Source organism: Indicator indicator, chromosome 2 (genome assembly GCF_027791375.1).
Source record: "Indicator indicator isolate 239-I01 chromosome 2, UM_Iind_1.1, whole genome shotgun sequence".
NCBI lineage: Eukaryota > Metazoa > Chordata > Aves > Piciformes > Indicatoridae > Indicator > Indicator indicator.
Window position 1 is genome coordinate 3,838,152 of NC_072011.1, and position 12,265 is coordinate 3,850,416.

The following is a 12,265-nucleotide window of genomic DNA, read 5'->3' on the forward strand; positions in this document are numbered from 1 at the left end:
ATCTTCTCTCTTCTGATAGAAATCTCTAAGAAATCATCCTTTTGGATACACAGGTGGTGAAATTTTGCAACAGCAAAAGTTAATGAGAGCTAGGACAAGGAACTGTTTCAAAATGCTTGGTTTAGAATCTGTGATGCAAGTGCACCAAATTCCAATTAAGTGCTGCTTTCGAGAATGATAATGTTAAAATTGTAGCATAATGTGAATAATATTTTTAGAGTGTGCTTCTCTGTCTGATTATACATGTATTATGTTAAATAAAAACTGTGGCCTACACAGAGAGGAGGCAATGCTAAAAGATGGGTTGTAAGTATCTTTTATGTCTTGAAACTTAGTATTCCTATTTTAAGTTGTATCTGTGATGGAGAAAAATATTAAAACTTCAAGTATATACTATCAAGTTTTCTTCCAATGTGAAAAATGTTTAAGGAAGGAGTGTAGTCTAACCCAACCTTACAGGTGTCATCAGAGGAAAGTCTCTCCTTCCTGCCTTTCCTTTCTTATGTCCATATGGTGACACAGTTGAGAGAGCAGAAAAAAAAAACCAAGGAAAAAGGTAGAAGTCTGCCTCTATTTTGTGTTGCTTTGTGTTGGGATTTATCACTGAGCCATGTCACCATGAAGTCTGACAAATGCTTGTTCCACTCCTGTTCATTCAAGTGGTTGGCAGGAGTGTATGGCTAGGGGGAGGACTGCCTCTTGACCATCCTAATGTAGGAATTTGAGATGTACTTTAATACAGTAGACTCATAACTATTGAGGCAACATATCCCACTCCCCATTTTATATAAACTCTGAATACACTTGATTGGAAAGGGCTACTGTGAACCATGGACTAGTATTTGGGCAGATGTGACTGATCCCTTTGCTCCTTTAAGTTGACTTCTGCAAGGAAGTTCACTTGTTTAACAACACTGACAAAGGTGAAGAGAATATTTTTGTTGCATAAATTGGTTGAGTTTTGAGCTGCAAAAGGAGAGGGTTTCCCAGGGTAATTCCAGTTAGGATGGTTTACAACTGGGTTCTTAAGAGCTTCACTGGATTTTAACCTTTTGTCTGCAGATGGAGGAAGAAGACCAAAGTGAAGGAGGACTGCCACAAATTGCTTCAATCATGAATAGAGTTAGAGACTTGAGAAACAAATACAGAAATGAAGACAATGTGACAGATGAGCTTAACTATACTAAAATCTCTGCTGATACAACAGGTAGTGTTTTTATTGGAGTTCTCACTTATGCAACAGATCTTAATCTAGGTTAAGTGAAAGAACTTTTAATTGAAAGAATTTAAGGTTTAGTATTTCTTCAGTATTGATGACCACAAAATACATTTCATCTCTCCTGTGTTTAATTATGTTGAAAATAAATCCCTCTCTGTCTTGCATGAAAGCTTATAAAAAGTATTTTTCTGTGTTCATGTTTGCTGCAGTTTTAATCAATTTCATTTTTGTGTTTTTTCTTCTGTCAGATAACTCAGCAACTGTTAATCAAATAATAATGACAACAAATAATCCAGAAGATTGGCTGTGTTTTTTGCTGAAGATGGAGAAAAAGGGTATTCCTCAGATGGGTGTTAGCCTACTGAACAGGCTCATTGGGCGTTACAGTCAAGCAGTGACCGTGTTACCTGCAGAGAAGCATAGCCAGGATGAGAACTATGCTCGCATCCTTGTGAGATTTGCTGAGTTGAAAGCGTAAGTACAGATTATCAGTACAAGAACTCCTCATTGAGAATTCTGCATTTGGCTGGTGATAAAAAACAGCCTGGTTTTGTTTGTGGTTTCTGCAGCAAATTATCGTTTTAAGTGTGGATGTTTTTGTATTGGCTTCTTGAAGCTCTGAGCACCTTTGGTCAGTCAGGTTTTGTATATGCTGATAAACACGATTGTTCAGAGCTGATGGACTTAGAGATGTTAACACTTTTTTTTTCTTTTTCTGGGTTCTATGTATTACATACATTGGGAAATAGCTTAAGGCCCTTTTTCCACAGCTTTATTCTTCAGCTCAAAAGAAGCTACGTGGGTGAAATCTGGTATATCTTTGGGTAACTGTAATCAGTGTGTTAAACAGTATGTTGTAAGTTAGGATTGATTTCCATGTGGACTTGTATAGCTGATTTGGCTGTGAGGTAGACAATTTGCTGTTATGTGGTCCATCTAGTCAAACCATAGAGGTCTATCCTTGTCTAGTCTGCCTTTTCCCTTAATAGGAAAGACTTATCCCAGCTACATTAAACCAGCTGCCTTCGAACAAGAAGAATCACTCAATGTTCTATACTTTTATAATTTGGAAATTAGGATGCTTTTTGGTCACAGTCTATTGTTCAGTCCAAATTCAAGCAGTGTGGTTGCTTAGATTTTTCAGACATAATTTGGAACAGATTTATAACATTTTTTTTTTAAAGGAATTCTTTTGTCACATGAAATATCATTGCAGCAAGAGTTGTAATGCAGCGTATCAATCCTTGGAGTTGAGCAGGTGGTCTTCCAGTGAACAAAGCTAGTCTTTTTCCATTTCTTGTATGTCTTCCTGTTTAGCTTTTTGGCAGGTGGCTTGATCTTGCAGTAAGATATCATCTGCTTCTTTGTCTGTACTATCGTTTGCATGGATCTTGCTGCATCTGTGTTTACTAAAAGCATACAATGGAAGTAATCTGTTGAATCTACTGTTGAGAAATAAGCAGGAGTGAATAATTACCTGCTGTGAATCCTTAGTATCTTGAAGAGGTAAGGTGTTCTTGTGAAAAAAGCCGATCTTCTAGAAAGACCTTCTGTCTTTAAAGACACTGAGTAATGGACTTCTTGTTTAAGGACTAGTTGCATTTCCTCAGAACAAACTGTAACATAAGCTTTCAGCTTGTACTTTCTGCTATTGCAATTGAAGCAACAATTTGCATAGGTGCTCTGATATCACCTTTGGGTGACAAAAGGTGCTGTTCAACAGAGTTCTGCTTGTTGTTAGGTGGAACATTTAAGAGAACAGGAAAAGCAAGCTGGGGCATCACAAGCTTCAGAAGCAGTGACAAGGGCTTGAAATTTTAGGGTCTATTGGCATCAACACTGTCTGCAGATCAGAGCTGGATTATTCTGTTCTTGGCACTGGACCTGTATTGTCCTGGTATCTTCTCTGACTATGCAAAACACTTTTAATTATCATGATAGTGAGGTTGGTTGAAGAACCCTTGAATGCACTCTGAAAAAGGCACAGGTGACCAGTCAGCTGCATCTGGGATTGATGATCCCTGTTACACATCAGCTATGCTAGGCCTTCTTTCATGTTATGATTCTGGGTGTTGGACACTGCCACCAAGTGTGTGGCACTTGGTGCCTGTTAACATTAGGTCTTGGTTTGTATATCGCTATTCAAACCATTGCTGCTTTCTACAGGAACTTAACATTTAACATGCTTGTTGAAAGTTACAGGCTACAGCTCAATTCTGTTACTGTCACCTTGCCTGCTGATGTAGTCTTCTGTGCCTGGATGATTGGAGCTGAGTTTATTCAACTTGGAGTCTAGCAACATGCCTAAGCCATGATAAAGACTTTTCTCATTTTTAATTCCATGGAATTTTACTGGAAATACTTACTTTGTCTTTTGGTGTTGTGCTTTTCTGTACTTCATTTTTTAAGCCTCTGTCATACATTTTTCACTATCCCTGCTTCTAAGTACTACCTTTTACTAACCTGTTGAACCAGGGTTGAATTTTTGGAAGCAATTCCTGTATTTCTTGATTCAGATTTTCAGTAATAAAAATGTTAACGGGGGACAGAGTCCATTGAAATGTCATGTCAATTTATTTCATAGTGGTGTAGATTTGGGCCTTTTCTATCCTGAATATTTTCTGAAGCTGTAGAATACTTGAATGTTGGTATATTGTGTGCAAGCATCTCAGCTGTTCAACTTAACAACATCTGTTTGAAAGTAAAACAAAGATTAAAATTTAGCAGAAGTGAAGAAACTAAAATGTGAATTATTTCATCTGGACTTTGTGGCACATCTGTACATTTTGGAAGTATAGAATATTACTATTGCAGAAAATGGACTTAAATCTACCTTGTGCTCCCAAATTTAACTGCCAAGACTGTTGTCTCAAAGTATGAGTAAAAGGGAATGAATTCCCTGTGTCTTGTAGAGACTCCATGTTCCTATATAACCCTTAATAGTGGTAGGTGTTGGATAGGTACTCTTGTTGTCCACTTTTCTGTATGTATGGTATTACAGATGTGCCAACAGAAACAACTCTTCAGTGACCTGTCTCCCTGTTAAGGGATTCTGACAATTTGGATACAGTTGCAGAAGCTCTTTGATGTAAAAACATCTTGAACTTAAGTGGAATTCTGGAGTTCAGTGCTGATTAAATGAATGGGAAATTTGGTGACCATATTGCTGCAGCCTGTAACTAATAATGTATGTAGTATTTCTTCTGACTTGATTAATATGATCCACTTCCAGACTTGGTGTTTCCAAAGCAATGTCCTTTTTTTCTCCTGCCTTGCAGCCTCATAGTATAGGAGTGGATGCATCTAGAAGAATGATTTTTCTCTGGATAACGCCAGCATGTAGCCTGGAAGAGCTATGTGTGTGTGTTCTGTGCAAGGTAGTGGGTGTTACGAATGAAAACAGCTACATATCTTGAGAAATAATATTAACAGTGATGAAGAATGAGTCCTTGATCTTTCTGCTTCAGATTTAAGCACACTCTGGCTTTTGGAAAGGGTCAGATATCAATCTTTCCATTGGCAGGTTAAGACTCTATAGTTAAAGATGGATTGCTTTTGGAGAATTACCTGAAGCTGTCATCCAGCATATGGAACTTCATCCTTGTTACTCAGGCTCTTCACTTTGTATAACTATTGATATGCTGTCTTTACAGCCTTCAAGATCCAGAGGAGGCACGGGACCAATTTCATCTGGCCAGACTGAACTGCAAGAACTTTGCTTTTGTGCACGTGGCTTTTGCACAGTTTGAGCTATCACAAGGTGTGTAAAAATAAAAATCCCAACCAGGCACTAAATAAAAAACAAACCCAAAACTTGTTTGGTGTTGCTGTTCTGTGTTGTTGTAGGTTTTGTTGTTTTGAACTTCTGTTACATAATTTGCAAGGAAACAAGTAGGTATTACAAGAAAAATCTGGATTTTGTTGTTTTTACTTGAAATTTCATGAGAAGATGTGGTTTTGTTTAATCCAAATGTGTTCACAGCTCTGAAGAGGCTTTTCCTTTTCAGAATAACTTTTAACCAAGATGAAAATTGGCAGTGCTTTTCTGTTGTATCTTTTTTTTTAAGCTTAGATCTTTCAGTGGGCAGCATGAGTAAGGCTCTTGCTGTGTTGAAAAAGTAATGCTCAAATTTGAATAGTAATTTCTCTATAGATGCTTCCAGCTTGCAGAAGAAATTCTGACTTCTTCCGAACGGCAGCTATAGATTCGTTGTGGTTTTTGAAATCTAAATATATCATAAATGTGCAATTTGGTTCTGTTTTTTTCTCCTGTTACTCAGGTTCTTAAGTAGGTAGCAATTGGATTTTAATTGATTCTTCTGTTTCCTGTTGAATGGTCATGTTGAGACAACAGAGATGGTTCATATCTTCTGTTTCATAAAAGTTGTGCATTGACTTCTTCGTCAGTTTCCTAGACGCCGTGTTCCAGCCAGCTGAAGTGGGGATGCAGTTTCTCAGCATTCAAAACAGAATGGTAGTTTGGCATGTGGTGCCCTATGAATAGTGTTTTAGGCAAGACACTCTGACAGGAGAGTGATGTTCACTCAAAAATTCTAGTTCCCTTTGTTAAGATGCCTCTTTTTCTATCCTGTTCATTGGTGTACTGGACCTGGCTCAGGTAGAATTAGTTTTCTTAACAGCTCATATCATCCTGTGGTTTAGATCTGTGACTTATAACAGTGTTGGTAATGCACTAGTGCTTTAAATGCTGCTGAACAGTGCTTGCACAGTGTCAAGGATTTCTCTCTTGTTTGATCTCTCTTCTGCCCAAAGGCTGGGGCTGGGTAAAAGGTTGGCAGGCAGGCAGCTAAGGCAGCTGACCAGAATTGACCAGAGGGATATTTCATGCCATATAGCGTCATGCTCAGCAATAAAAAAACTGGAGGATAGTCTTTCCACAGTAATGATGCTTAGACAGTGGTTGGGCATTTGTCTGCTAGAAGGTGATGGATGATTGCCTTTGCATCACTTGTTCTTTTTCCCCTTTTTCCTTCACTATGAAGCGTTTTGGGTGTGGTTTTTTTTCCCTCACAGAATCATAAAATTATTTCAGTTGAAAAAGACCCTTAAGATCAAGTCCAACCATTCTGTAACTCTACCAAGTCTGGTACTAAACCATGTTCCTGAACACCACATCTCCCCATCTTTTAAATACCTCCAAGGATGGGGATTCAGGCCCCTCCCTGCGAAGCCTATTCCAGTGTTGGAGAATCCTTTCCGGGAAGCAGTTTCTGCTAATGTCCTATCTAAACTTCCCTGATGCAACTTAAGGCCATTTTTCTTGTCCTATCACTTGATACTAAGGGAGAAGAGACCAATCCCCACTTTGCTATAACCTCCTTTCACATAGTTGTAGAGAGCAATGAGGTCTGTCCTCAGCCTCCTTTCCTCCAGGCTAAACAGCTGCAGTTCCCTCCACTGCTCTTCATATGACCTGTATTCCAGATCCTTACAGAATGATAGAATGGTTTAGATTGGAAGGGACCTTAAAGATCATCTAATTCTAACCCTGCTGCAATGGGTAGGAACACCTCCCACTAGACTGGATTGCTCAAGGCCTTCACCAGCTTTGTGCTCTTCTTTTGACCTGCTGCAGGACCTCAATGTCTCTTGTAGTGAGGGGTTCTGGAGTTCTCCCTCTAGACTGTCCTAGTCTTTGTTAGTTATGATCTAGAACAATGTCATGAGTACTCTGGGCCAATAGTCCACGAAGGGCTTATGTCACTTTTTTCCTGTCATGTGTAGGGAGGGTGGCTGTGGTAATTGTTAGAAAAGTTGTGCTGACTACCCACAGGCTTCTGTGTTTGAATCTCTTTTTGTGCGTGATTTGAGCAGTGATCCATGTCATTTTATGTCATTTGCTTCTCTTCCCTTTAACAGCTTGCTCTGTCCAGAAAGAAAAGCATGTTCTGTTGAAGCTTTCATCTTCTTTGAATAGAGCCATGGGAGATATATTTTCATAACTTTGTGGTTTCTTTTTCTTCATGGTTTTCATTAGTATAATGTAAGCTGTTGTGTATTATTTAATATGAGAAATTCTCACAAAATGTAAACACAAGTAATTCAAGATTAAACTGTCTATTCTATACTCTGGATTCTGAATACATCTCATTAGATATTATTCTTTACATTTACTTGGGTTGCTTGTAGATAAAACCACTACCAGTGGAAAATACTTTCAGCCAAGTACTTTTTGACTGTGTTTTGGGATACAGTTTAGATGTGCAAAGTGTGTCCCATGAAGTAGAACCTCTGTATTAAAATCAGTCAGCGAATAGTCATTTTTCTTCTACTTAAGTTGTCCAGTTGTTTTCTTAACTAATAAATTGATTTGTAATGGAGAAGGAAAGACTGAAAATCCCCCCCCTGCAGAAATACGTGCCATGTAAAATAATTGGTGGATGCTGGATATGACTCCTTCACAGGACAAGAATAAGGCAATCTGCATGTTTGTGACTTGAAATTCCAGTTTTTGTTTCAGAGGAGTGACTTGTCTGGCTGTTCTTGTTTTAATATGTACTTGTGGTGTTGAACTTTTAAATAATAGAAAGTAACTAATAATTTTAGTAAGCACTGCATGCTGGTTAAAAAGATAAAACAGTAGTACTGCAATAATAAAGATATTGTCAAATAGACGTAGTAAGCAAAACCTGTTGTGTAATTTAAAATGTAGAAATATTACTACTGGTTACCAATCACTTGTGAATTTAATTACCCTGTAACTATGGGATGTGTTCGTGCAATAGTATCTCTTTGACAGAAAACAGTCAACCTAAAGTGAGATCCTAATCCCAAAGGAATTAGCCATTTATGATTGGCTTGTTTTTTTATCTGCAGTATGCTATCTGATTTGTACCTGTTCTCCTTGGATGGCCTATTTGACATTGGGCAATGTTGTCCCTGCTTGGGTGCCTCAAAGAGCATTAATATGTGGGTTGTGTATTGTCACTTTGAATGCTGCTCCTCTTTCACTTGAGTGCCCACCTGAGTCCAGAGGGAAAGGAGGAAGGCAATGCTTTGTTACCTCCTCATCCCAATGGTGTCAACAGTGCTTTGGCCCACTTGGCAGTTTCTTCTGGATTCATCTTGATTTCCCTTTCCACTAAGAAGAAAATTAATTCTACATTCACTTCCCTGTGTCAAGCAAAATAATGAACTAAAGCTCAAGTCGAAGTCCTAAAATTATGGTTGGGAAATTGATATTGATTTCCTTTATAAATATGTATGACCTGAAAATGGAATGACACAAAGGTGCCATTCTATTTTGATTTTATTTAAATGCCAAATACAACTTCATTGAAACAGGCCAGATGAGGAGCTGTGTTTCAGTGTGGCTTGGGTGGTGTGCTTGAAGCAAGCTTTACTGCCTGTTGCTTGGAACTCATGACCATAAATCTCTGCTTTTGGCTATGTAATGTGCCTAGGTATATCATTCAAGCTTTTTGTATGTGATGAAGTGGACTGTTTTGAAACTCAGATACTTGTGGCTTTACTGTTGTGCCTTGGTTCCTCATCTCTTAAGTAAGGGGGAACAAAGTGAAGTTCCTCACCTCTTAAGGGAATGGAGAGGTTTATTTTTCCCATAGGTGGTTTTTGTCATGTTACTCAATGTGGTATATAATACTAAGGAATAATTACTCTCATTTTGAGTAGCAGGTCTTGTTGAAGTAATATGTGGTTACTATATATGGCTAAAGATAGAATGCTGCTTTAAGGATTCCTAAAGAAACACAAAGTCTATCCACTTGCTAACAATTTGGAAGAAAGTATTTGATTGTGGTTAAAACCCCAAGTCATAACAAATGGTGCAAAACTGATTTTAAATTAAATAGCCCACTTTTTGTTTGCCTTGCTTCAGTGTCCAACATTACCCATTTAATGTTCTTAAAATAAGCTACGTAAGCATAAGTTCTTTATATATACACCCCACTCTTTTTCCCCACTCCTAGTCTGAACTTGAGGTGACAGTCACATCTAACTTCAGTTATCATTGGAGATTTGAATGCTAGTGCTCTGAAACAGCATATTGTATAAGAAAGGAGTATGTGTATATATAGTACCTGTAACAACAAAGTGGTTTACATTTTGCTGCTTTGAACTGAGGACAAAGGGCATTTGAGACTTCAAGGATGTTAACAGCTCTAACATTGCTTTGTTTTGCCCTGCTGCTCTCTAAACCAAATAAATTATTCTGGTTTCAGTATACTTCTTTCTTTATTTGACTCTGAAGATTATTTCTTTTTAATAGCTCTGTGGACATGCTTATATATGTGAATCGATTGCTTGCAATGTTTTGTTAGAACACCCCCTCTTCCCCCCAGTTCTTTTCAGTCTCTATTTGTGGCACTTAGTAAAGTGTGAAACATCTTTCCTTTTCACTCCTCTTATTTTAACTGTAGTACTGTTTAATTAAAGTAGTGATGTTTGATTTAATAGCTTCTTTTAGCTTTGATTTCTATTAAGTGCATTTAAAGATATTTTATGATGCATTTGTAATAAAGTTTGTATCTGGGCAGATAGAAATGGAAGTCCATGAAGGTCTTCTTTCCTTGCTGATACTACCAAAAAAAGCCCAACCCTGGATTTTAGATTTTTGTGTTATTTCCCTACAGTTCCTGCAATACTGAGCAAACACTGAGAATGCACTTGAGTTCAGAAAGCATATTTTGTGACTTGGTGTTCAACTTCATGTGAAAAATTGACTTGCCTGATTCATTTGGCACTAGTTCCAGGCATGGTATGAAGTGGTTATCTGAGGGGGAAAGTGCCTAATGAACTTTGTCTTCAGAGAATGATGCAAAGTGGACAAAGGTTGGCATGAATGTAGTCACATATGAAAAACAAATAAACAAGGCCATGTTGCCCCATGATTATTTTTTTTATTTCCTTGAGTTCTTAAGTCTGTTTTCCTTGCTATTTAGGAAATGTGAAGAAGTGTAAGCAGCTCCTTCAGAAAGCTGTGGAGTGCTCTGCTGTTCCACTAGAAATGTTGGAAACTGCCCTGCAAAACTTCTATTTGCAAAAAAAGCAGCTGCTTTCAGATGAAGAGAAAGAGAACTTAGCAGGTAACTGCAATTGCTTACAATGTTGGTTGAGTTTACTCATGTTGTAATCCTAGGTTTAAAAAAAAAAACAAACAAACAACTATCTAATGTTTGTCTCTTGCAGGTATAAACTCAATTTGCTATTGTCTAAACCAGTAATTATCTGTAATATCCTTATTCTACACAGGCATCTTTCTGTATCAGTATCATAGTACATTAGAGGTTAGAAGGGTCCTCCAGTGATCAAGTCCAACCCTCCTGCCAGGCAGCATCACCCAGGGTATTCTGCACAGGAATGCATCCAGACAGGCTTTGAATGTGTCCAGAGAAGGAGACTCCACAAGCCCCCTGGGCAGCCTGTTCCAGGGCTCTGTCACCCTCACTCTGAAGAAGTTTCTCCTCATGTTGAGCTGAAATCTTCTATGTTCAAGCTTGAACCTGTTGTTCCTTGTCTTATTCCTGTGCACCACCGAAAAGAGCCTGGCCCCCTCCACTTGACACCCATGCTCTTAGATATTGATAGGCATTGATCAGATCCCCTCAGTCTTCTCTTCTCCAGACTAAACAGCCCCAGGGCTCTCAGTCTCTCTTCAGGGGAGATGCTCAAGTTCCCTAATCATCCATATAGCTCTTTATTGGACTCTCTCCAGCAGATCTCTGTCTCACGTGAATTGGGGAGCCTAAAACTGGACACAGGATTGCAGGTGTGATCTCAGCAGGGCACAGTAGAGGGGAAGAAAAACCTCCCTAGCCCAGCAGGCCACACTTTTCTTGCTGCACCCCAGGATCCCATTGGCTCTCTTGGCCACAAGGGCACATTGTTGTCCCATGCAGAACTTGCTGTCTTCTAGGACTCCAAGGTCTTTCTCTGTGGAGCTGCTTTGCATCAGGGCATCCCCTAACCTGTCCTGGTAACTGTTATTCCTCCTTATTCCTGCAGTACTTTGTTCTATCCTCAATGCAGTGTCTGTGGTTTTGCAGGAGCCATAGTCTTCCCTAATTCTGCAGAGGGTGATCCTCTGGTGGTTGTTAGATATTTATACTTTCTAATAGAGCTTACAGCTGAAAATGTGAAGAGCTACTGGTGGTAGAGGAGAATTGTAACTGAAACACACAGGCTAAATATACACAGCTTTGAAGTGTACCTTGTGATGGGCTGGTGAAGTTCTGGTAGTCTAATTTTAATGAACTGGTATAGAATTTAAAAGTGTTGAGAGAAACAGTTCTTAAATTGTGATTTCTTGAGAGGCTGTGGATAGCCATGGTTTATTCGTTGAGCAAATTCCCCATCCTGATGGAAAACAAGGCTTATGTGTGGGAGAAGATCATACTACATAAGGTTTTTTTTTTTTCCAAATGTTCCTTGGTCTCTGATTGTCAGAAAAAAGTTTTCTTGTGGAGGAGATTCTTGTCTGAATAATCAGATTAATTTGAATTTTAAAAAGAGATTATTGTATATCTGAAGGCTCCTAAAATTGCTTGGACTGCAGCTTTTCTGTACTGTAACCTGAACACAGTGTGTTCATGGGCAGCTACTGAAGTGTCGGTGGATTTGCATTAGAGTTCTGACTTCTGATCACTTCATTCAAAAAGGCTGGGCCAAAAACTGAGCCCTGGGGAACACCTCTTGGAACAGACCACGAACTGGATTTACCTCCATTCACCACCACTCTTTGGGCCCAGCCAGTTTTTAATCCAGCAAAATGTCCACTTGGAAATTCATCTTGTTCTGAGAGCACAGGTTTCTTCCTCACTTCTCCCAAGCTGCTATTGAGTGGTTTTGGTGCTTGTATTCATCCTCCTTCATATAGGTTAAGATCAGCAGTGAAGTTTTGTAGTTAGAAGTTAAATTGCTTGGACAGTCTTTGGACATCTTGAATCTTCCTTGTGTGTGTTTAACTGCAGTTTACAACTAATAGCATGTGGAGAACAAGTAGTAACATATTTAACAATTGTTGCAGGCCTTTTTGTGCTTATTCTGGAAAGCTCCTTCTGGTTGCAA

At 38.8% G+C, this 12,265-nt stretch overlaps 1 protein-coding gene across 1 annotated transcript in view; it reads left to right on the top strand.

Annotated features, from left to right (window-relative positions):
- The first annotated feature begins 1,062 nt into the window (after positions 1–1,062).
- TTK (TTK protein kinase) overlaps positions 1,063–12,265 on the top strand; it is a 32,336-nt gene continuing 21,133 nt past the window's right edge. The window contains 4 exon segments of the mRNA XM_054398334.1: positions 1,063–1,207; positions 1,468–1,693; positions 4,873–4,979; positions 10,141–10,284. Of these exon segments, the coding sequence (XP_054254309.1) occupies positions 1,063–1,207; positions 1,468–1,693; positions 4,873–4,979; positions 10,141–10,284 (622 nt within the window).